Source organism: Cuculus canorus, chromosome 2, assembly GCF_017976375.1.
Source record: "Cuculus canorus isolate bCucCan1 chromosome 2, bCucCan1.pri, whole genome shotgun sequence".
In the NCBI taxonomy this organism is placed as follows: Eukaryota; Metazoa; Chordata; class Aves; order Cuculiformes; family Cuculidae; genus Cuculus; species Cuculus canorus.
Genome location: NC_071402.1, coordinates 129272630 through 129299673, shown reverse-complemented (window position 1 = coordinate 129299673; position 27044 = coordinate 129272630). Strand labels below are relative to the sequence as shown.

At 35.6% G+C, this 27044-nt stretch overlaps 1 protein-coding gene across 5 annotated transcripts in view; it reads right to left on the bottom strand.

The window, feature by feature from the left end:
• Positions 1–7203: 7203 nt before the first annotated feature.
• SNX13 (sorting nexin 13) overlaps positions 7204–27044 on the bottom strand; it is a 121898-nt gene continuing 102057 nt past the window's right edge. For 3 of the 5 annotated variants that reach the window (XM_054058877.1, XM_054058876.1, XM_054058879.1), the window contains 10 exons: positions 25746–25815; positions 23279–23451; positions 20475–20582; positions 19496–19606; positions 18055–18216; positions 16763–16834; positions 14114–14259; positions 12293–12361; positions 11235–11347; positions 7204–10741 (listed from right to left, as the gene is read on the bottom strand). In XM_054058877.1, the coding sequence (XP_053914852.1) occupies positions 10494–10741; positions 11235–11347; positions 12293–12361; positions 14114–14259; positions 16763–16834; positions 18055–18216; positions 19496–19606; positions 20475–20582; positions 23279–23451; positions 25746–25815 (1272 nt within the window). In that variant the 3' untranslated portion in view covers positions 7204–10493. The remainder of the gene's footprint in view (positions 10742–11234; positions 11348–12292; positions 12362–14113; positions 14260–16762; positions 16835–18054; positions 18217–19495; positions 19607–20474; positions 20583–23278; positions 23452–25745; positions 25816–27044) is intronic. The other 2 variants (XM_054058878.1, XM_054058880.1) reach the window with 2 other exon arrangements.

The window sequence follows — 27044 nt, the reverse complement described above, 5'->3', positions numbered from 1 at the left end:
TGAGTACCTTAAAGCATGCATTATTCAATCCCCTAGAGATGCACTACACAATCTCCTTTAAAATCCATTTGTTTTCAGAAGCATGCAATCCTGATCATGCTTATAACAAACCAAGGACTACAAAAAAAGTTAAATATTGATTATATAATTTAAACAGATGACATTTAAAATAGTGATTTATCTGGTTTAAATGCATTTGGAATTGTTTTAAATTTTTTTTTTTGAGTCTAATTAGTTTAACAAAAAACAGTCTGACATATTCCTACACTGAGTAAACAATAGCTGCTGCAGCAAAACCTACTAAGCACAACAAAAAAAAAAGACTAGAAATGTCTGTTTTACTTCAAACACAATTAAAAAAAAATCAATATCAGATTTTAATTTTTTTTTTAACTTGACATGTTACACTAAGTAAAATTTGAAAATCTCAGGTAGTCATTCTTGCAAGATTTCCTTCTTGGGTCTTATGAATTGAAATTACCTAAAAGATGCAGTAGGCTATTAGCATCAAGCAACAAATTTATTTTGCATGTGGAATGGTTAACGGTAAAGAGAAGATTCATTCAAATTAAATTATTGCAGGCCCGTAAGAGGCAGACCCAAAATAAAAGTAGTAAATGCAATTTCATTTCCAATTCATTTATTAACTACACAGAAGGCACAAGCATATATGGTCAAATCAGGGCTCAAAGGCAGTAGCTCACAAAGACACCATTTGCGTTACTATTTTGTAATCAGCTTCAATTAGCCAAGATTTCACTTTGTGTCCTCACTTACTGAAAGAGCATTCTTTAACAACTCAGTTATTTCTATGCTCTGAACATCTGTAACTCCCACAAAACAATTCTTTGCCTACAGCTCTGCAGGTACAACCGCTCTGCCTTTAAGCTAGTCCAGTGCTCTGTGAGCAATGTGTGGATCCATGGCATCACTCAACATAAAGATAACGTGTCCATATTTCAAGAGCAACTTCATGGAAAACATTTCAAATTGCTCAAAACACTCCACATCACTGAAAAAGACATACAAGTGTATGCCAACCTTTTTTTTTGCCACTATTGATGTGAGGGCTTAAAACTTATATAAAAGGACTATGATTGGATTAAAAAAACCTCAGGAAATCAACAAGGAAGAAGCCTTCAAAACAGATGCTAACATTGTCATTTAAAAAAAAAAAACCCAAACCATAACTGTTTCCCTGTATTCAATATTAAAACTGTAAAGTTCCTCAAAAGATGGACAGAAGGATTTTTGTACTTAAGGCTGTGTTTTGTGCACACACACATACATACATGTATGTATGTATGTATATACAGGGGTGTATTTTAGATTTCCTTGGTTTAGGTTTCCTTGAAAGAAGGAAAATGGGATTTGCTGATTGATAAAAAAAAAAAGTCAGAGAAAAAAATGTACATTACCTCTGGCAATTCCTAGTGGTGTTACTCAATCTTTTTCGTCTTTTAAATAAAAAGACGAATATTTTATAGCTAAGCTCATTGGCCATTGGATATTTAATTGATTTTTTGTGCGCTCAACAAAAGCAGTCTGCAAAGACAATGCAACAGATTCGGAGACTAATTCTCTCAATCTAAAATAAAACCTACAAACCTACAAAGATTATTTCTTGTATAATAGTATTTCTCTGAGGTGAAACATTTAAGTCTCAGAACCACACATGCACACATTAGAGATACACAAAAAAATTTATTAGACAGTAAAGACACCAACCCTCAGAACCTGCAACGCTCAATTATTTAGTCTAATTTGTATGAGCCAAGTAAAAGCTTAAAGTGTTGGGGTAGGAAGACAGATTGGTGGTTTTTTTTGTTTAAGCTTCCAAAATAATTCTGAAGTTGAGGGTTATTTCTGACCCATCTCAATTTTCCTTCTGCAGCGCCTATTTTCAGTTTATTCAAGTCACTAAGTTAATGGAAACAGTGAGAATATTGTACCTCACATACTTCTACTAAATGGGTACAAAGTTTTACTGTTGGTTTTCTGAAAAAAATAGTTAATGGAACCATTATGAGAGAAGATCTCCTTCAGTTCAGTATGCTATCACTTGATTGGGCATTACATAAACCAGCAGCACAACAGTTTTCAGTTAAAATAATTTTAAAAACTGAAAGGTGGCTTCCGAGGGATTCTTATTAATTCTAGTCCACAATATTAAAAGAAAAGCATGGTAGTGGCCACAGAAATCCACCCTTTCATTATATGCACTGATGAAAACAGATGAATGATTTAATTTTATTTAGACATAAGTTAGCAAGCCACTTTTCATAACTAAGGACTTAGTAGATGATCTTGCATATCGGATATAATCCAGTCACAGCTTCTCACGCTGTTTACGGTGAAGGGTGTAAGTACTGTCTTCTCTCTTTTCTTTGCACAGAGACATCACCAGAACGGACAGGAATGCCTGGGCAGAGCCAGTGTGGTAAGATGAGAACTGTGCATTCACACACTTCAATACTGCTTCATCTTTTGCTACACAAGTTTGCAAGAGCCACTCTGTTCTGTCTCCTCTCAGAGTATGGTGCAGGGAGCAATACTGTAGCTCTAGGTTAGAATCACAGAATCACAGAATCACAAGGTTGGAAAGGACCCATTGGATCATCGAGTCCAACCATTCCTAACACTCCCTAAACCATGTCCCTCAGCACTTCATCCACCCGTTCCTTAAACACCTCCAGGGAAGGCGACTCGACCACCTCCCTGGGCAGCCTGTTCCAGTACCCAATGACTTTTACTGTGAAGAATTTTTTTCTGATATCCAACCTGAACCTCCCCTGACGGAGCTTCAGGCCATTCCCTCTTACCCTGTCCCCTGTCACTTGGGAGAAGAGGCCAGCTCCCTCCTCTCCACAACCTCCTTTCAGGTAGTTGTAGAGAGTAATAAGGTCTCCCCTCAGCCTCCTCTTCTCCAGGCTAAACAACCCCAGCTCTCTCAGCCGCTCCTCATAAGACTTGTTCTCCAGCCCCCTCACCAGCTTTGTTGCTCTTCTCTGGACACGCTCCAGAGCCTCAACATCCTTCTTGTGGTGAGGGGCCCAGAAATGAACACAGTACTTAAGGTGCGGTCTCACCAGTGCTGAGTACAGAGGGAGAATAACCTCCCTGGACCTGCTGGTGACCCCATTTCTGATACAAGCCAAGATGCCGTTGGCCTTCTTGGCCACCTGGGCACACTGCTGGCTCATGGTCAGTCGGCTGTCAACCAGCACCCCCAGGTCCTTCTCTTCCGTGCAGATCTCCAGCCATTCTTCCCCCAGTCTGTAGTGCTGCATGGGGTTGTTTTGCCCCAAGTGCAGGACCCGGCATTTGGCCTTGTTAAACCTCATCCCATTGCTCTCGGCCCAGCAGTCCAGCCTGTTCAGATCTCTTTGCAGAGCCTCTCCACCCTCCAGCAGATCGACACTTCCTCCCAGCTTAGTGTCATCTGCAAACTTGCTAAGGGTGCACTCGATGCCTTCATCCAGGTCATTGATAAAGACATTGAACAGAGCTGGACCCAGTACTGAGCCCTGAGGAACTCCACTTGTAACTGGCCTCCAGCTGGAGTTAACTCCATTGACCACCACTCTCTGGGCCCGGCCATCCAACCAGTTTTCAACCCAGGAGAGTGTGCGCCTGTCCAGGCCAGAGGCAGACAGTTTCTGAAGCAGAATGCTGTGAGAAACTGTGTCAAAGGCTTTAGTGAAGCCAAAACCAATGCTGATATGTTTCAGTCAGCTGAATTCAGCCATGTTTCTATTTTATTTTCTCTCCAGAAATATTTTAGTGAATTAGAAATGTGTCCACCCTAGTGCTACCAATAAACAACAGAAATGACACTGCTCCCTAAGTTAAATGAACATGCATGCAGTACAACGGATACTTATGTCATTTTTGTGGAGAACTGTCAAAGATCAATGCCACTTTTCCTAAAATTAGAGTGGGCGAAAAATAAAAGCAAGCAATTCCTCCTCCTCAACATTTTCAGAGTGCATTAAGCCCCTGACAATTTACACAGTCTCTACCTGTATTACAACATCCCTTATTATCCAGTACACTCAATTCAATACGCTATGTAGAACAGAGAGATGACACGACTTCAGGTTATGCAAATCTCAGTGAGGCAAAGAATCAGTCAAATAGTCCCATGTAAGACCTCACTTTGTTAACTGCCCATATTCATCCCTTCAAATTCTTCCCTTATCTTGATTACAAGAAACCAAACTGCTGAGAACAGTTCTATATATGAATTCTACAAATTCATATATTACATATGTAATACATTACCTATGTTATGCTTTAGAGACTAAATACTCACACTATACTCTTCTACTCAGCAAGTAAATAATAAGTCATTTCAACTAGTGTTAAATCAACAGTGGCAGCAACAGCACAGAGAGAAAAAAACCCCTTTTCATACAAATTTAAGGAGTCAGATTCTTGACGGCGTCCATCTTTTCACATACTACTTTAATCAGTTATTTGTTGTTTTTTTTTAATCTGTTGGCGAGTTGCATAAAAATGCAAGCTTTTCTTTCCCATCAATCAAAGTTTGACAGGCACCTGCACTCTAGTCCATACAGGCTGGTGATAAATCTGTTACGATAACCTCTTCTTATTATTATGTGATTAAAGTGCTTGAATCATAGTGTGGCCTTTTCCAAAATAAAAATACTGTTGTATAAAGCACCATAATATAACTTAAATCAAATGATTGCTCAACTAATTCCGTTTATATAATCTTACTTCAATAAATCACTGGTTTATTTGGAAAGAATACTACTTAATATTCTCTATAGCACATCCATGAATTTTACGCCTGTCCCCAATACGGTCAAGCCAAAAGAATCCACCTATACACATGGCCATGTGAATATTGCTACGCTTCCTATGGCTTAAGAAGACACATTCTCTAGAGATGACATTGGTAATATCAGTACTACTAAAAAAAAAAAAAAAAAAAAAAATGGACAGCTCCTATAGCAAGTGAAATAGCACAAACGTTTACATGTGGAATCACCTGGAATTGTTTAGGTACTTCAGCAAGTTGTCACTCACTAAGAGTCCATCTCTTAGTTCTAAAGAATTCTTGTCAATCAAACCCACACTTTTGCAGGCTGCATTGGTCTTGTTAGCAGAACAGTTAGGCTATAGCACATTCAAAGATGTTTAGCACAAATGTCAGCTAGAAGCCTCAGAACCACTTAAAACATACCTATAAGAAAAATACCTTAGTTCTCTTTCATATATGTGATATGCAAGAGAACCTCGGGCCCATGTTTCCTTTCAATGGCACAGAAAAAATTTTCAGTCAGCAAAATTGATGAATTTCCAGTTGCACGACATCTGTCTCACTATGCACTAATATGATTTTGTAAGATAGCAGAACACTGAATGAAGCCTTTTCTCCCCCGAATGTCTCTTGTGTTTTCACATTAGGTATAAGCATGCCACCTTTGTGTGGAATGCTGTTAGGGACTACTAGCAAACTAGTGATTTAAATCAATATAAGTAATATAAAATTAAGCTGGTAAGATAAGAAACCAATTTTTTTAGAGACTACAAAGGAATGTTTTGCATGAAGTCCTTGGATACAAAAGGGAAAACATTGTTTTTGATAATCAATTTCAAATTTCAATTTCCAAATGAAACATAAGAAACCTGTAGTTTGGTAACATGAGATGACTTGTGCAACGAAAGTTTTGTACCTACGTGGTACCAGCTGGCTATTTTAAGAAACAAAACAAAAAAGCTTCTTTCAAGTTCTGGCTATTCTGTACATGGAATAACCAGGTAATTTGCACAACCATCTTCCACGTTCTAGATTAAGAAGAGCATTCTTAATTCTCACAATTTTATCAGAATCTCTGACCCAGACTTCTAGTAAACTGGTAACAGAAAATTCCATCATTATGTCAACTTAATTAGAATTATCACCTTCCTAGAACTCAAGCTGAGAAAATCCAAAACACAGACTTAAATGACTACTTGGGACTTGCTTTTAATACTCATAAGAGCAAGTCTGGTTTTGAAAGCTACATTTCTTACTCCCACAGCAAGTTTCACTTGATTGCCAACAAATTCAACACAGTTTAGTTCTCTGCTTAAGCCCAACCTCAGAATTAATTTATGTACTATTCCAATTCTAAAATGTCAAAGGAGAACTCCAGTTAGCCCTTTCTGACCTATGCAGATTATCCCAACCCCAACAGGCCATAGTAATTCAAAGAGACACAGCAGGGGAAGCAGTTATTTAAGATATTTGAATATAAAAAGTATTCAAACGTATTTCTGTATGCATGGGAGGGAAACTGCAGTGACATAGATGTTTCAAGTGTTTCACGAAAACACAGCTTAATTTTTTTTGAAATACACAAGTGAACATGTTGTTTTCGTTATATAATCTTTTCTACCAAGAGATAAATCATGAAATTTGTAGTTAAATCAAGGCAGAGTGATTCTGATTACTAACTTCACAAAAACTTCAGCAATCCTCACACATTCACTAGACATCAAAACCCACATAAACATGTGATAGACTGGAGAGTTAAGTAAGCCACAGACATGTTACCCTCACTTAGTAAATGGCAGTTATTTTTAAGATTTTTAAAAAGGCTCATAATGGAGTGAATTTCTCGCCATTAAATTCTGTTACGATAAAATAAGAAGTGGCAATCAGCTGCTGAAATTCCTGAGATATGTCCATGTACTCCGGTAAAAATGTGTAAATCTAGTGAAAACGGTAAACGCTACCCTACGGTCAAAGAACTAACATCTCCATACCTCAGAACATCTTTTTGATGAATGTGAAACAGCTGGAATAAATATATCAAGGGCAACAATTATGCTCCCATGGTAGATCCAGCTGCTGCAAAAATAAAACCAGTGGAAAAAGCCAGAGCAAAAGAACCCAACAACATAATAAAACTTCTACACCATGCAATCTCACTTCTACATATTTCCTTTTAAAACACAGGAGACACTGTAAATACTATTTGAAAATTGATGTAGAGATAACTTTGTTAAAACCTAAACCAGTTTACAAATTGTTTTAACAAAAATCAAGGAATGATTGTTTTACTTAAACAGTACTTCACAGCAATACCTTTATCTTGAATGATTTTTTTTTCCTGGATTTGAGGAACATTTGTACCTGCTAGAGGGAAAGTTATTTTAAAAATAGCCAGAGACTTGAAAAAATCCTGTTAATACTTTATTAATGTATTTTTTTTAAGCTTTCTATTGGACAGAACATAAACACAAACTCCAAAAGAAAAATTTAGAGTCCTCTGCCATTCAGTAGCAGTGACTGTGGCAGCCTGTTTCATGTTCATTCTTTGTTCCGGAAACAAGAGGAGGGGGAAGGGAGGGGAAAAAGCATCAATAGAACAATTAGGCACACAGCTGACACTGTACAATGATATGCACAAGTAATTTATAACAGCTATATTCATGAGATGTGCTCTTCATAATTTTCCCTTGTAATAGATGAACTTTGCTCAGATGAGCAAGGATCATTAAGAACAAGGGAATCAACAAAGGAGGAAGGAACAAATAAGACTTTTAAAACAAGTCCTTAAATAAACAACGCAACAAGAGAATGCAAAATTGTTCAGCTGAGAAGACATTTTTAACCTAGACTTCAAAACATTAAAAATCCATTTATTTTACAGTTACTCAAATACACATGCATTAAATGAAAATATTGCACAAAATTAAAATTTAGATTGTGGAATTCATATATTTTCATTTTGGTACACATTCTGGCAGCACTTAAAATTTACTGTTTAGTTCTAGCAAACACCAGCAGCACAAGCTTGAGGATGAACCAAATGAAAAATTCAATTGCTTATTTTCTCTTAAAAATAATTAAGGCTAAAACAAGTGCATTTGTTGACAATGGCACAATTTTCAGCGGCCAGTCACAGCACCTAAAGGCCAGAAGATACACCCAGACACTTAAGTGCTGTATATTAACATTCAGTTTTGGAGTCTTTCTAGGATAACAGGCTGCATGTTTTATTTTAAATGGTCAACCGGAAAACCATTTAAATATTTGAGACACATACAAACTCTTTTTAACAAAAAGTATTCATTTCTGATACTCGCCAGCCAACAGGCACCACTGAATTAGGAACCCACATTCTGTAATTAAATACAGAAGACAAGACTTTATCAATACATATATACATATGCACACTCATGTATATAAATGTGTGTATAGGTATATATATGTCATAAATTCATTAAGTAAAACGACTAATAAACATGGTGTATTATGTTCAATTCACATTCCTAGAGATATTATTTTATTTTTGTACAGAAATGTACCAGATAGTTAAGAAAAAAAAATCCCAAATTTGCACATGATCACTATCCTCCTGAAATTTTTCATGGTACCTACAGATAGATAAAAGGTTCCACAGATTTGACAAAAAAGTATTTGAACTTCCCACTTTCATACTGCATAACAAATTCAGTGATTTAAGAGACAAACTAGATTTGGTAGGATCAATGGTATATTTACTATATCGCCACAAACAATTGCTGAATGATCTTTCATCAGTCAGATGTCAGGTATGCTTGAGCACCCTGACACGAGAGGAAGATGCAGGCATGTAAACAACAGGAGCTGGCTATGTTGATTAATTCACACAGAACTCAAGAATTTTGTTAAATTCAACAGCATGTAATCATCACGCTTCTACAGAACCTGCAGAGAGGAAGGTGGAAGGGTTCTTACATAGCTACCAACTTGTCTTCCTAGGGATTATAAAAGAAAGGGATTCATTTACAGTATTTAGTTCTGCAATAAAGAAAGAAAACAAGTGCACTTGAGCCCATGCATACTGTATGATAATGTTAACAGTACAATATGATCATCTTTAAGTAGTTTGATAAAAGGCTACATTGCATTAATAGAGTCCATGAGAAAAAATTATCTATATAGAGGCTTCAGTCAATTTAACTAGGTCCTTTGAGAGCCTTCTATCTTCTCTTAGAACGCTTTCATAAAAGGTCTATGTTCTTCCCTACATAAAAGGATCATTTGTTCCCATTAAGACACAAACTACTGTAAGGATCCTTGATAGACAGCTGTATCTTACCGTTTAGCGTTCAGGAAAAAAAATGGACTCTATAGGATTGCTCTCTATTTACTCGGATAGTAGTGTTCAAACAGTAGGGGACTATGAAAAAGAAAACACAAACTGAGATATATTGTGGTCAAACAGGATTATTCAGTGGTTAATTTATTTTTAATTGGACAGAAATTCTTCAATGAAACTTAACAGATGGATGTGGGGCCTTTGATGTCAAATTTTTATTAAAATTTTACACTATGCAAAAAAATAAAAAATTATTTAAAAAAATATTGTCGTTTTATCTCCTTTTTATTTTCATATATACACTGAGATGCGTTCAGGAATTTCCAAGTGTTTGCATATGACTAATGGAATCCTTTACCTGTGAGGAACAAACTATTTTGAATATTTTTCCATACGAGGCTTACACGCTAAAAGGTGAGGAGTCTTTCAATTACATAGGACACGGTCTTTTACACCCAAAAAAGTTTCAAATTTTAGAGGGGAGTTGTATGTAAACTGTGTCTTAGTGCAATTTCCTCATCTTCTAACACGATGTCTACCCTCTTTGAAACATGTACCCCCTTCCTTCTACAACCATCAACTTGACACATGTTCAAGTATGCCAAATGAACTTAAATATGACGCCCCTTCTGCACTGAAGTTACATGCAAAATGTACGCCAGGTGCTGTAAGAGCAGAATATGGCCCTTAGCACTACAGAATAATCAGAATAAAGGGTTTATTTCTACCGCACCTGTCTTTACTAAAACCCCCATTAGATCTACTGTTAGTTTCTTTTTCAAAACATGAAAGGTCAAGTGAACGTGGCATGAAAGCCCCATTACCTCAACTTTTCACTAATAAATTTATTTTTATGATGGGGCTAAAGCTACTTCTCCCCTCTCCTATGAACCTGCTATTCCATAGACTGCTTTTCCTGCTAGCTCAGCCTTTACGGGAATGTTAAAAGCCTACAGAGCCTCAACAGTCAAAGTAGAACAATTCCACCTGATTCTCACACATTGCACTATCTCCCAGTGCCATAACATCCTTTTCTTCCATTTTAGGACCATAGTTGTGCTTTACTTGAACAGTCTGGCACTTTTCACTGCTGGCAAAACATCGACTCAGGATCGGAAGGAATCAGCATTCTTAGATATTGGGCCAGTATTCTTCTCAATGTTGCATGGAGACGCACCAAATCATTTAAGACACACAAACCCTTCTGGTAGTGGTTGTATTACAAGTGAAGATGAGAAGATCCACAGGTCTTACAGATGCATTAATAATCTAATACGTGACACTAGAAGACTGGTGCAAAAATAACAGCATGTGAGTCTGAAGCCCCAGAGAATCTGCCCAAGTAATTACTCCTGGACAAACATACACCAGCTTAATAGGTTTGAAGTGTCACCTTTTCTGTAAGGAAGGCGCTTGAGTATAATGTAGTCTCTGCTTATACCTCTGCATCTGCTTTGATCGTGAATGCAGTTTGTTGAAGAGCTCATGGAACTTATTTTGAGGAAATAAGGTTTCTAGGAATCTCTCCAGAAACACATACACCATCCTCTTATTCAGCTGAGCATGCTGGAACATTTCGAAGACTCGAAGAATGCCCTTCCGTGTTGTCTCAGCGCCTATGATGTGCTTCAGTTCATCTACAAAAATGAAAGTTACGCAGTAGTTTTAAGCTAAATTCTCCTTTTGTGTTAATAATCATTTTAAGTTTGTTGTTAAGTCTTTCAGATTCTGTAGCATGGAATTTCAAGTAACAGTGCCTCTATATAATATGAATAAACTAAAAGTCCTCTTAGAGCAGAAATAATTTCTGAAAATTACTTCACTTTCTCACTACATATGTGGAACCACATTATTTTACAAGTCATGCTGTGTTAAAATATAGGTATTTCGTGCACTAAACTTAAACCCTCTAAGTGAAATTAAACAACAGGCTGGTTCTAACAGAATTACTGTTGCAAAGTCACAGTACATGTGAAAATGTTTAGTTATTTAATAATTAAACATCATTTTATTTAAACACAGTTTGTATGTCAACATTTCTTTTAAATTTTCCATAATCAATAACAATACCGACATTATTTCAAGTAACAATACATGGTAAGGATTATTAGGATCCAATCCCAGGCTCACCTGGCATTACTTCCAGCAATTTGGTCTTCCCTGCCACCCTTGTTCTCATTCTAATAGCTTTGTCTCTCCGCGGAACAGTCTCTGCTAAGATGCCGTTGGGCCAAAAAGCATCTCTGTAACAAAAGCAAATCTGTCAAAACACATTAAAATTTTATCAAGTGAAAGGCTCTTTTTAATTCCTCAAAGCTACCTCATAAGATATTTTTAAGAAAATATTAAACACCAAAACCTTCAAATACCACACATATGCTATATAAAATATATCTAAGATTCGATTTTACCAATCAATCTCTATTGCCATTGAGAGACTTTAGGCTCCAGTCTACAGTCCTCCATTAATGAAGACATAACGCTCCATTTTATCTCTGACAGTTGCTATAACTATCAACTGGTTAAAGATGAGATTAATACTTGCAGTGTAGTACAATGCCCGATGCTAAAGACATGACTCTGAAAAGCTGTTTCGGTTCAGTGGATGACATGTTCTTTTTCTGAGTAAGATGTGTACATTCTTACTTGGTTTTATTAAAGAGTAACAGAATATTTGTCAAGTAGGTACCCTATTTTATCTCTGCAAGGGGCAGAGGGCTCTTGCTCAACAATACTGCAGAAGCCATTAACACGCTTAGGAAATGGAATGACAGAGCCTTTGACATTTTTAAACTCAAGACTTCGGTTCCATTTATCTGCTGACATGCAAATAAAACTTACTAGCTTAGGGCTAGGTATTTTAGTAATAACTGTCTTTTAAGACAAGGCATGTACATGCCTTCATCAAGATAAACAAGACTCTTCATCCAGTAATATGATGAAATTCATCAGTATACCCATACTCTGGCTCTTCTAGATTGAGTTATCAAAGAACTTTTTAAGTAAGAGGAGAAAATTAAAACATTCTTCATCTGACAATTACTTTCTCTCAACACACAGAAAAAGCAGTGTAAACTCCAACTGGAATTCTGTACAACAGTAATAATCTCACATAAAGAGAACAGGAGAGATACACAGGCATCAACTGACAAGTATTTTGCATTTAAGATTTATGATAAAAGACATACCTGAAGCGTTTCACCGCATCTGCTACTTGCTCAGGAGACGTCATCCAGTCAACATGATCAACTATTTTTCTAAAAATTAAAGCAAGGAGTCTCTCTCATTTAAGTTTTAAAACAAATAAGTATAGTATTTTAAAGAAATACACTCAGTGGCCAAAAAACAACCAATCAACCATCATTTCAGCTTTCTCAAACTTCATAAACAGGTACATAAACACACAGTAGGGAGGTAAACTCACTGATCACTGCTAAAGCTAATGCCTTTTTCTTTTTGACTACATGCAGATTAAGTAGGGTGGAAAACTGTTGTATCTCCTCTCAGCACTGGATAAATGTTCTGCTTGCTTCTCCCCTTCATGGAGGAGCTCTTCAAGTTCTACTTCTGTAAGTAAAGAATCTACTTGAGATCTGGAATTACCATACTTATGTATATGCAGTTATTATATAATCTTTAACATGAGATACAGACTGGTCATTAATCTTGACCTTCATTCATCAATACATACACACAAGTCAATATCCAAATCAAGTATGTTTACAGAAATGACACATGCATCTGTGTATCACCATAATCCCAGGGCTATTTCCCTAAACAACTGGCATTTAGTCTTCTAAGAAATAGGAAAACAATTTTGCTGCAGAATGCCATTAAATCCCAAGAGTCTGCTAGGATGATGTATGACTGTTGAACCACAGGAAGCTGTGAGTATCCGGAATAGCTCCAAACGCATTAGCAAAAGGGTTCTGCACACATGACTACAATAAGAAAGCAGAAGCCTGTGCACAAACTCATCTAATGTCATACTACACTCTGAAAACAGAAAAGACGTATTCAGAGCTGTTCAACAGGACAGCATGTTTGGAAGCACGGGTCTCAGGATAATTGTCACCTGGCCACAAGGAATTATTTGAAAAAGTCCTATCATTGTTACATGGTTATGTACATGTTACTACCGATTCCACAAGAACTGTCTGTATGTTTAACAGTGATGATTAAAACATCAAAAAAAAAAACCAAACCACCTGTGAAGAATAAAAAGCAATATTACAGTGAGGAATGTCCTGAAAGGGTAATAGGAAACTACTACTCACCTGCCAGAAATTAAGTTATTGATTCATGGCACTAATCCAAAGCAACAATTTAGTGCCCGTGCTGTTTCTAGCTTTTTTTTTGTTCTGGATTTTTACTCTCATTCCAGAAACAAATGACTAGAAGGGAAAGCCTGGAAACAGTAGATTTCTAAGCTGAGGGCAAGAAACATTACATTTTTTTAGTACTACTAGTTTGTTTTATATTTGTATGAAAAAGGGTGTATGTGAATTACAGACAGAATGGGGGTCAGACTGGACAGCCTAACAGTCCTTTTCATTCCCCCCCCTCCATCTTCTCAAGTGTGAGAGCAAAAACAGACAACTGAGTACAGTTCATATAATTTAATAGTGCTGGCATATCACTTGTAAATATTTGAAACACTGCAGAAAGTAATAAATAGTATTAATAACAAAAAGTATAGTGTAAAACACAGGGCAAAAAGCATAGACACCATCAGTACTAAGTTAATTCACAGAAACATGAACTCTTGTTGATATGTGAAAGTTCTTTTACAAGTTCTCTGACACAGAAGTGTAATTATAATTAATCTTTCAGCAATGTTTTGTGTTTATCTGTGCTTTACACTACATTTGTACTTAGTTTATTGACCTTCTTCAGAGGGGAGTGAGTGCAGATCTAAAACACAATAATTTAGTAATACTAAAAAGGATTTATAAACACAATCTACACAGTCTCACCCACACTATTGCTCTATATAAGAAAAGCAGTACCTATTAATTGTGTCACCATATGTTGCTCTAATCAGTTGCTGAAGCAGATTTTTTATATTTCTTCTTAACCACTGATTTCTTTCCTTTAAATCAAAGACTTCATCCATAAGGAGGAGCATTACTCTCAGGGGAATATTGTCATCCACCTGATCAAGAAAGTGAAAGTATCATTAGTAAACTTCTATTTCAGTTCCAGAACGCTACCATTTTAGTAGCTATTCCCCCAAATGGCTTACTGTAAGCAGAATACTGACAGAAACACTTTCCTCTGTGTTTTACCGTAACATAACGTCTTCCCTAAATCTTCTATAACATCACTAATAGCAAAGAAAGATTGAAACTTAAAAACAAACTAGGCTTACATCGTCTGAATTTTTAAAATAAGACAAAAAGAAACAGTTATTTCACCAAAGTTGAACAGAATTAATAGAAGTAAATACATCCTAAAGAGAGAGCTTGTTCCTGACCTCGTCCTTTGGTAGCTGTGCTTCCAACTACCGCACATGAAAACTCTGGAAGGAGCTCTCCTTTGGCATGTTTTTCTTATGGATGACTGGGCCAAATTCAGAACCTCCCAGAACAATGGCACTTCACTGCAATGAACTACTTTTTATTTAGATACTTTTCCAATCTGCATTGCACTTAAGTGCTTTTATGCTTGTGCATTAAGAGAGTCATCATTTTATTATTTAACAGAAGATGTTACAGCAATTGGCTTACAAAACCCAAGATTTTTAGAAAGCACAAAAGAGGATTCAGTAACTGCGGAAAAACTTTTTAACATGAATGGTGTTCAACTGCAGTAAGTGTCAAAATTTCTTCAAACGCCAAAATTTGAGGGAGAGTTTACTAAATTCTGAAGTTTGAAAGTTATCAGATTTTCATCTCAGTTGTGATTAATGTTTCTCTTACAGAAAAAGGCAGCAGGTTCTCATTGCCTGCTTATACGCCAAAATACAAGCCTACATATTGTTAAGCTACCACTTAAAAAGATAGCATTTGTAGTTACAGTTGTATTCCACAAGAGACCACAAATATTTATCTCAAATACAACAAATCAATCTAATATTTGACCAATTCATTATTTAAACTTTATATTTATTATTAGAAGTTTACAGAATAGCAAGCTAACATTAAAATCTTACTATATATCCTCAGCAAAATTTATTTAAAGACTGAATGCATATTCTCTGTTTTGTTTTTTGTTTTGTTTTTTTTTTAATTAGGATTTTTACATTCTAAGCATAGCATTCAGAAATTGGTTTTGTCTTTTAAATCCAATACTGCTCTACCTGGAAAGGTAGTACTTTGCACTATATTGTTAATTCTGTGCTGGAGTAAGTAGCAAGACTTTACAGCTACATGGACAAGCCCATCTTCACATATAACTGGAACAGAGACAGTGGATTCATTATTCAGCTCAGAATTTTATAGTTCCACACCTCACTTTTACAATACTGCCTCCCTATGCTTAAGAACAAATAATACATAAAATTCCATTCAAACTGCCATATTTTTATCTGATTTAGTGACTATAAGGTGTGAACAACACATCTTAAAACAACAGTTGAGAGCTGAAAAATTTTAAAACATTGTAAGTCTGCACGTTGTAAGTCTGCCATTCTGAAACACTTGGTATGCTAACTTAAAAGCTATCAAGAATTGTAGCTTCTAATAATTTTACAGAAGATGAATTAAATGCTTCCAGAAAAGCTGCTCGTCTACTTCAACGGAATTGTTTTGTTTTGCCTGTGCAGAACAGAAGCCTCAGTATACATTTATAATTACATATTTAATGGATACAGTCTGATCTAGTGAAAAATAATGGGGAAAAAGAAAACCCAGAAGTAGTCAAGGGTACATTATTCTAGTTCGAGCAAAAATATATCCACCACCTATCACAGCAGTTATACACAGGATGACAAACTGGAATGCTTTGATGCAACCAAAAAACCCAAAAAGTAAAAGGCACAACAGGTGCAGATTTATGACCATAGCAAATTGCATACAGTCACTGGTAATCTCATGGCCTTTCTGTCCTACTTCAAGGTAAAAGCTTTTTCCAATTGTCTTCATGCATATGATCAATGATTCAACCAAAACAATAGCAAAGCACCATAGCTTATGATAACACCAAGAGCTTAGACTTAATTTTCAAGTTTCAAATATTACTATTTTATACATTCTAGGTACCCACATACTAAAAGTTTACTATCTGGGAACACGTTCTGAAAGTGTTTTTTCCACAAAAACATAGCAAACACTACTTCTGACCCATTAAACAACTGCCCCCTAAAAAAGTCACTTCAGAAATCAGGACTCATACAATGTTAACGGTCTGGCACCATACTGTTTTTATGTAGACAGAAACAGGAAGGAGGGGGGAACACCAAACAAATCCCCACCAACAAACCACAAAAGCAGTAGCAGGTACACTCTAAGTTATTTCACAGTTGTCCAAACCTTTTCATTATTAACAAAGATATTAATTCTAGAAGAAAGTGTATGTTTCTTTTTAAAAAGTTAATAACTGTTTGTAAGTCCCTGGTATAATATCAGAAAATAATAAACACAGTTTAATGTGAAACGTATTACTCATTAAGTTGATTTTAGAGAAGTCAACTTTGAAAGGACAAATGTCAGACTCACATTGTCATCAATTGTTGCTGCAACACGGCAATGATCAGGATCTGAATAGGTTTTCTGAATCAAAGGAGGCACCTATAATGAAAAAAGGGCAATGTTTATGAAGGAAAAAATACCACAGAATACCAATAAATCAGATAAATTTTCATAATCAATTTTGTTACAAAAATGAAAGCCAAACATTTGGTCAAGTCAGATGCATACAACTGCAGATAAATATGCAGTAGTCCTTTCATCTTTCAACAAATCAAGCCTGTAAATATTCTATCGCTATCAAAGTTACCAAAACCTTTAAGACAATCCACGTACGTTTTATCAAGTATATAAAGCTTCAACTGAAAAACATCTACAAATTCATATAGGACTGATATTTCTTCTTGTATTTCCTCTTGATCTTAAGTCCCGCCTAGTTATGGACTTCCCAGTGAGCATAACTGCAGATATATTGTTAGTCACAGACAAGAGAAGTTACCAGCAATTAGAAAGTCTGAAGGATTTCATCTTGCAAGTAACGAAAAATCCCAAGCAAACAAACAACGCTCCCCTGCCCCCCCCATACTACAGATTTATTATTTCCTTTCATGGTTTAAGGGTCAACTCATCTCAGTTGCTGCATGCACACATGGTATATCTGCCACGTATAACTATTTTGGCAACACAAGATGGGACAGTCCCAATCAGCGACCTTACAGCTACACACAGAAAAAGGAGGACAAGGGAAAGGAAGGTAAGATGGCCATGTTAGGAAGATCAGTACTTTCATTGAACTTCTACATAGGATGCCATGCTACCATTCCCCACTCTAACGTATTACATTTTAGGAATATCAGAGATGAGGAAAGATGGCACAGAAGACACAAAGGAAATTTAATTAAAAACAGAATTCAGCAAGGAATAAGCAAAGAAGAGCCTGTCCCCTTATTCTAAGTTTCAAAATATTATGGGTTTTTTTCCTACTGAAAGCAGCAGATGCAGCAAACTGGCTTTATGAGAACGGCTGGTAAAAAAAAATTAGAAAATCAGTGACTCTCATATTCTTTGAGTGGCTGCACTGAATTAAGTGAAGAAGGATCACTATAACAGTCTGCTGATGCAATCTTAAAATTAGTAGCAAAGAGAACTCCATGTTTGTAGTACAATGATTGCTGGACCTTGTTGAAAGTGTATAGGTATAAAACAGATTGCTTTCCTGTGTAATGACTTGTCTCTTCATTATAGTATACAGTAAAAGTCTGAGTCAATAGCTAATTCCTATTAATTCACTAGCACGTATTAACTACCAAGTATTTTCTTACCTTGAAAAATGATTGCTTTATGTCTTGTCCCAGTCTCTCTGACATTTTACCCATGTTGTCTGACATTTTAGTCATTCCCTCTGCCAGGCTGTCAGGGAGAGACTTGACTGCATTTGATACGTTTCTCATAGAGTTACGCAGTGGGTTTACAAATGTGTCCATCTGAAGGGGAAGATGTTTAACCAGAATTGTATAATCTATGAGGACACCAGTATATTAATACACTATGAGAAGTATCACACTGTTCCAGAGAACAATAATAAAAAGAACAACTGAAGCCGCTTAACCTCATTACAGAATAAAGCTTTAGCTTTGCTTTCATTTATTTTTCTCATTCCTTACAAACCTCCTGTAACTGTAACACCTTTCAGTATGTGTTTTCCCTGAGTCATTTCCACTTCCCAACTCTCAGCTTTTCCTAGTTTGAATTTATTTTTTCTTCTCCATTCAATGCAATTTCTTCCTTCCAAGCTTCCTATTTCCAGATGTTTCACTTCCGCTTCCAAATCTTCATCTTTGAAACATGCCTCTTTTCAACAGCATCAGATAATATGCTTTACTATCATGGCAAATATAATTAAAAACAAAGTAGTTCCATAGAAACTGTTAAAATTTTTCTTTGAGAATACATTCTAAATTCAGTCCAAACAGAGGCACGAATACTATTGCGATGACCTCAAAAAGTTAAGTTTATGAAGAACTTGGTAAGCTAGAAACCAACTTTAGTCACAACATAAAACTTGATAAATATTTAACCACTTCAGGGTTAAATATTTAAGAGATATGGGCAGAACAACTTGAAGTGATAATACAGTTGCAGATGCTTTTTATATCAAAATCACTAACTGTTTAGAAATAGTTACATTTGCAAAGCAGATGACCATACAAACTGGTCAACTGAACAAAGAATCACTTGTCTGAACAGAGTTCTGCTGGCTTAATAAAAAGGGTACACTGGACTTGACCAATTACTCTGAATGGTCACAATGGCTAAATAAATTACAGCTGCTTTTGAAGAGAAACGCGTTTAATCTTTTGGGCTGAAGGGTGGAGAGCATGGTAACAGCAGCAAATACAGAGAAAAGAACTGAAAAAAGAAATTAGAAGGAATGAGACTGCAGAAAAAAAATCACATGTCTGACAAAGTAACTTGCAACACACACACACACTTACAAAGTAGTACTGGTGCAATACGCTGTGTCTGATATGAAAATTTTACTTCCTTCTCATACAAATAAATTTACGTGTTATAAAACCAGTAAATATTTGGTCCCATATGTCCTCAGATACTTTGCCACCCAAAGTATGAAAGCAACTCACTGGCAAGTTGTTTTGAATGTTTTCTATAGCTTTTAAATATCAATTCAACAACTCTGTTTAATGTGATAATTGCAATAATGAATGCTCTAAAGTTCCCTTGACAGTGAAAAAACATACTTACCTTCCGTGCAAAATCCCCCTTCCCTTTGCTGTAGGCTTTATTCTCCAGGAAGTCATATACATAATGCGCTAAAGCTGGACAAGCCTTCATCATTTCAGGACTTAATAAGAGCTGAGTAAAATAGTTTTTAAAAGGTGCTTTTAATAAACAACAAATAAGGCCATATCATTCATTTTTGTAAAAGTTTACCATGCACAAAAGAAACCACACGTCACAACATATTTTCTCATTCGTTCTCGGAATTTTATTCCAATATTACACTATTATCAGGATGGAAACAACATATGTCTTGGTAATTCCTGTAATATTAACTAGTATGTTAATTTTAGCATCTCACAGAAAAATATACACTTCTATGACCACTCAAACTGCTTCTAGGACTCAAGAAAAAATATATCTGTGACTGAGAAAAATATCACTATTAAAAAGGGGTATCTATCTCTGAAGGGAAAAAATATTAGCACTCTAAATAGAACAATCAGATTTCACTATGTTTTGTTCATCTCTATCATTTATTGTTAACATGTCCATTGAGTGAGTCAACATATTTCAGTGTTAGATGACCAGAAAGTCCTTATAAAGTAGGACAAGTGAGTTCTTATAGCTGGGCTGATATAAATGGAGAAGCTGCATGGTTGTGGTGCATCGCCAGAGTCCGTGCCATGGCAATCCTTATGCAACAGCACAAGAGAAAGTAACCACAAACATGAGTGTAATGGAAGAAAGTTAAGTGGTGCAGAGCTTAAAACCAACACAGCTGGAACCTCACCACATAAGAGGAACTGGGAGAGAACTATCTGAGAAAAACAATGCAGCAAAGAAAAAGGCAAACTTACTAGATCATATGAAGTTCTTATTATTAGGGTATTAAGGATTGCATACTACTTACAATACATCATGCTTGCTTTCTTTAGAAAACTGCATTCTAGCAGACTTTCTACCTCAGAAAAAAAGATACCTAAGTAACATTAAAGCTTACCTGCAAATATGCATTTAAATCTTTTTTCCTCTTTTCCAAAAATTCTCTGTCCATATTGTTAAATGTCTTTTTGCCAGGAAGTTTCAATATGTTTGCAAGGCTTTCAAACTAGAAAAAATGAGAAGATTTTGTTCTGGTTTCAATTCACCATATAAGCTCAGAAACGATAGTAGTCATTATATTCACCTATTCTTATCTAGCATATAACAACTGACAAAATTTCTAGATCAAGCCCGGAACTCAGATCTCTTGGAGAAGCCAAAACAAAAGGTAAGCTCTTAACAATAAATGCACAAAAATTCTCAGGAGACTTTCAAGCTGCAATTTATTTTCTGAACACACTCACTTTTGAAATACAAACTCGCATAGTAACCAAATTATTCCTGTCATCACACCTGCTCAAAAAGGTTTAGGCTCAAGATTTATAATTATTATCTGTGCAGAAGCTAGTAGGTTTATGGGACTACATCAAGGGAACTTGCAGATCTTTCTAAAAAAGTTTCCCTTTTTTCTTCCAATGAAACCTACTAAGGTATTAAGTTGCTACCCCTGGAACCTCTGTTTATACATAGGTTACTATACTCCTTCAGGTAATGATGCTAAACGGTACTGGTTCACATGCCTTAAACTGTTCCAGTTTTACAGAAAGAGTAGGTGTTCCAGAGAAGCAGCGGGCAAAGAAGCAGCCCTAACACTTAGAAGGTTGCTGCAATGCATGAAAATAAAAAAGTGACAACAATAAAACTTGAAGAATCAGGATTATTCATACATAAATTCCAGACATTCTCTAAATAATAAATAGTATTCTTAAAGCAGTAAGCAAGAAAGTTATGGTATCTAAGATTTAAGAAGAAATCTGGAAAAAGGTTGTGTCCTTTGCTCTCTAGAGAAGATGACAAAATCAAAGATTTAACAAGAGATTGATTCCATTCAGGCCCTGCAAGGTGTCTTTTTGCAAAGATATCATGAAACTTTGGAAGGTCATAAAGCTCATGTGGCATTTACAGCATGCAAGAAGCACCGAAGAATAACTAATTCCAACTTTATGAATCCCATTCCCTTGCAAACAGGTCATGTGGGAAAATAACTTAAACAGACAATGGTCCAGTTTTTATTCGGATATTGTATCTAAACAGAAGCAATGTAAGCAAAGAACAGTCTCTATTTTATATTTCAATTTAAAATGTATTATATTTTATTTATACTTCAAATTGTATTTATCACATTACTGATTAAAGAAACTGGTTTGAATCTATTCAGTACTTTACGGAAAAAAGCTCATACAGATACTACGCACAGTTAAGTTCAACTCCATTCTGGATCAAGTACCTACTTTCTCTGAAAAACACAAATCTCTGCTCTTCGTATTTACTTTAAGAAAGAGATTCTAACCTTCATCCTTAACATATCAACAAAATGCCTCAGACAAGCAAACAAGAAGGATGTTTAGTATCAGTGGCATTCCTTGTCCATAAACTCTGTAGGAATGTCTATTTTATTGTCAAAACATAGCAAATTGTTGAGAATTTCTGAGCTGCTACAATGAAGCACAGAAATGTCTTTACTTTTTGCAGTCTTAATGTTTTAGAATGATGTTGCCGTTTTCTGTAAATTCAAAGAACTCAGATTTAACAACAAGAAATTTCTGAGTTTTCATATTTAGAAATATTTTGCTTCTGCCTTTTTTTCCTTGTCATTTACTGGTAGGCCAGTTTTAAATGACTGCCCTGTATCAGCATTAACTCACTGTAAGATCCAGGAAGCCGTACCTGTTTCAACAGGTCAGGGAGTCTTCAAAACAGTGAATTAATTTAAAAAAAAAAAGTAAAAAAATACTGGTTTGAAAAGGAGTACAGAAATTGGTATTTCAAATTTTTTGACAGCACGCTAAGATAATCGGAAATTCAAAGGAAAGTCAGATTTGCTTATTCAAATTCAATTCAAATATTCAACATTTACTTTTTTAATAAAGCCTTTTTAATTTTGCCTACTACTGTGCCTACAATGCCAATCTACCTGCACAGAATTTGTTTGCTGTGCCTTTCTATTAATAACAGAGCAAAGAGATACAATCTAACACTCTGACTAGTTCAAAGGCTATGTAGTCAAATCCAACTTCTCCAAAAGCTTGGTTTAAAAGCATTTTACCCTCCTCTTTTAAAGCCACTGCATTTTTGATGCTTTTCCATGTCAGCAGATTGTGCTTTGTACCAGCTGGTGAATTACAAGTCTCTATTCTTCCTTCTTTCATTTTAGGAGAGTTAAAAGTCTGACAATACATATATGGCAATAAAAGGTAGACTTTCCAGCAGTACTCTGAACTGCCAGCAGCTGTCCCTTTTGCGACCTCACTGATCCTGAACATTTCACTTAAAACCTAAATATCTATTTCCCAACCTCAGTTTTTATTTCTTAATCTTTGTGACAAATACAATAAACAAAATAGGCCACTGTTCGAGATCAATAGCACTTCCATACAAACATTTTAAAGTAAAATTAAGAAAAGGCTGGGGTGGGGGGAAAAGTTTTCCAAGTTCCATTTCCTCTTGTTAAAGCAATTATATAGCCATCAGGTACTAAACTAAAACGTGATCCTCTAAACTGTTCAGTACAAATAACGTACAACACAAACATTTAAAAAGTATACTTTAATGGACAATAAGATAGTCTTGTTATGTAACTCAACATACTAAGTCACTTTGAGAATACCTATACTCATGCCATGTCATCAGACAAGAAACAGCACCTTTCAAAGAAACCTTAAAGGATTTTTTATGAGATTAAATACCTGCTCTGTTAATTACCTGCTCAGTGATTCTCATGTGAAAGTCATGGAAGTCACTGTACCGTCGATATGTCTTCCATGTCTCTTCGCTGTTCTGATTTCGCCGATGGACTGTGATAGCATACAGTGCATACGTCTTTCCATGGTCATTACACACTCCTGCCACAGCATATGGGTCATAGTCAGCATAGACTAGTAGTTTAAAAACAAAAATAAAAAAGGAACAAACAGAAAGAAGGAAGACGGAAGGACACAAACGTGAAGTGAAGAAATGTCTGGGATGACAGACTTGAGAGATAAAAACGGACATGCAAGCAGAAGAATAAGCCATCCCTTTATCTAAACACCCTCCAAGTGATACCCACCAGAAACTTATCACGTAAACTTAAATAGAGAGATTAAGCAGCCTTGTAGACAAGTTTCACTGACATGCAAACCAAACAAAGAATAGAAAAGGTTTCAACTTTTATGAATAGTGACTAGATCTGTTTAAAAAAAAAAAAATTAACGCTAAGAATTCAAGATAGGGGTGAAAGACAACTGTGAAACCAGAATAAATTCCAGCCTGCAAAGTACTCTAATAACATTGCCAAAGTCTGTCCATTGAAAAAAATCTGTAAAGACAGTACTAGCACACTGTAAGCATTTGATCTTGTTATTAACATCAACGGTTTGGTTTTAATTATAAGATGAAAAATACCCCTTCCCATTATTTAAGTCAACAAACTACAAACACACACATATGTATGTATGTATGTATTTTGCATACGTGTATTCATATATATATATAGTATTCTGTGTGTACACACAGATATCTTTTACGGAGAAGTCAACTTAAAAATGGAAAGAACACATAGAGCTGTCTTTTAAACAGAAGCAGTTGTCTTTTTGTTATGCGTTGAATATTTAAGTTCTCTAAGATATTCCTCTTCAACAGAATTCTCCCGTTATAGATTTTGTTTCAAAACCTTTAAATTAAACTTCAGAATAATCTAGAAGCAATACTGCTTACATTGCACACTGTTTATATTGATAACTTGCTGTATATCTAAGTATTGAGCCAATATCCAATAACCACAATTTTCCAGTGGTAGATAACAATATTTTTTAATAAAGTTCTGTCAATTTCTCAATGCATCCATGCTCCATAAAATACATTTTTACTGGCAAACCATTTGCTCCAACCTCTTACACTTTCAGCCTTGACTTCTCTCAAGTATAATGCTGAGGTCTAAACAGACAGGAAGCACCTCTAGGACAAGACAGAAGATTTTGTACACACCACACAAGCACAGTAAAGGGTAGTAAATGGCAGAGGAAAGGAGCCTGCACACAGATGCAAGACGCACCTACAGCCTGCAGCATACAGAAAGCAGAGACTTGTATTTCTTGTTCAAATAAGAGGTGAAGAGGAAGAAGTCCAGTCAAATCCTAACTTACCATATAAACCTGCACCTATCCTGTGGTTCAACTGAGTATTATGGATTCACAGAATCAAGGTGATAGTTATGAAGACATGCTGCCATCAAGATTACAAATCTAACATGATCTGTGCAGTTCTATGTTTATCTTTTTTTCTTGGATCAAAACAATAAAACTCTTAAATTTAATTCAGAAAAAGTGTCTCACGTGCCATTGTAATGAAAAAGCAAAACTGTGATTCCTAACTTTGAAATGATTTTTTTCTCTTCCCTGATGACTCACTACATGAGACTTGGATGGCAATATGCTCCCACACACTCCCATGGGCTGGAGTAATAGAGTTCAATTGAAATGTCCAGTAGTTGTATTCTTGCTCACAGCTCATTTATCTGCTATATAAATCCATAGATTAAAAAAATCTACCACACTGTAAAGTTTACCGCACTGTAAAATCTACCTGAAAAGAAGTCATCTGAAAATCAATTTACAATTTAATTACCCAGTGCAAACTCATCTAACTTGCAAATATTATCTGAGAAGTTTTGGTTATTCACTCTCATGTAGAAAAATTAATTTATTACAAGGAAAGGTTTTTCAAAAGATAGCAAAAAATGCCATCATTGTAAAGATCAAAGTCACTACCTTAAATTAAGCTAAGTCAGTAAGGAAGCTTAAAAAAAACGTGAAAATACTACAGTAAGAGAAGTAAACAGTCAAGGACTAGAACAGTGTAACTAAAAGAAAAGAGGTGGCTGTCTTCAAATAATTGATAAAATAAATGCTATTCAATATTCAGTTTAATGAATGGTTCTTCAGAGACAAGAAAAATAATGCCATAAACAACAAAACTTAAATTATATTTTAAGTATAGATATACAGTCTACAACACACAGTATCGATTCTGTAAGGATTTCCATCACATATACTTCATGGAAATATGAATTCAGATGTTTTACGAGGCTAAAAAAATGAAAGGATTAGGATTTCAAGGGCTTGTAAGATTAAAAAACTCAAAATAAATGGTGGAAAAACAAGTAAGCAGCCATCATAACAGATTCACTTACCAGTATCTGAGATGTATGCAAGGAGCTGAACTGTCTCATCAGGAGGGACATTTGAAAGGTCATCTAAGGACTGTAGGATAGGGGAGAGAGGTGAGAAGGAAGAAATGGGCAAGAGAGTACGGTCATTGATACATCATATATGATAGATGCTTTCTGAGTCTTCATTTTCAAACTTTCAGTTCATTACAATAGAACATCTTAATGCACTGCAACAATGCAAAAAAGTCTACTACCTGGTTACTAAAGCCTTTCTGTATAGCGCCCTTCATTTCCCCTACTAGTTTCACACAGCTTTGTGACCACTCCTAACATATTTGCCACTTTTTTATCTGTTAACTCACCTCTAATAAAAGTACATCTATAAATAGTCTTTTACTGAGCATTAAAAAAAAAAAAGGAACAACTGTATAGATACAGCTGTTTATTGTTGATTGTTTGGTTTTATCTTTACACCATTCTGTTTTCTTTCAACTGACTTAAGGCATTAAATAAGCGTTACAGTGCAGTAAAACTTGAATAATCTCTCTTCTGTATGCAAAAAACAGCAAGTACTTTTGTCTGAGATGTTTTCCCTCATAAAATTGAAAAGGCACACCTTCAGCTAGCTAACCAATTCCATAATCACTGTGATCAAAAAAAAGCCAGCAGGTCGTTTAGAGAAGCTTTGCTATTACTTGAACTTAATACACATGACTACTAAATTGGAACATAACGAAGCTCTTCAAGACTGTTGAGTGAAAAGCTTGTATACACAACTGAAAGAAATAAGAAAACGGGCCACTACATGTGTGATCTTAAATTACCAAGTTAAAAAAAGAAAAAAAAAAAAAAAAAAAGAGATGGAGCTACTTAAGTAGAATTCATAGGCACTGGGATCCCAACTACTTTATATATTTCCACCCCAAAATTCTAAAATACTTCAAAGATACACATTCAGAATGAACATGCACCTATCAACTATCTTTTATAATTTAACCAAACCAGCTCAATAGCAAGTTGCCACAAGTTACCTAGAATGGGACCTACTCGGTTAGCAGTGCCATACCTGCATCAAATTAAAACCCCAATATAAATCAATCAAGTTTCTAAGCTCTTCAGTTTCCTTAAACGTAAGCCAATCTTAAATTATTAAAATCAAAAGATAGATTGGACTTGAAACGTAAATTAGAGACTCTGCTCTTGCCCCTCCTTCATCTGAATCTTTACCATCTGCTCAATATGTCAACATAATATTCCACTCCTTCCTTAAGTTCCCTAGAGAGAATGTCTTTTCTCTACTGCAATCACGTTCAGTCTGTT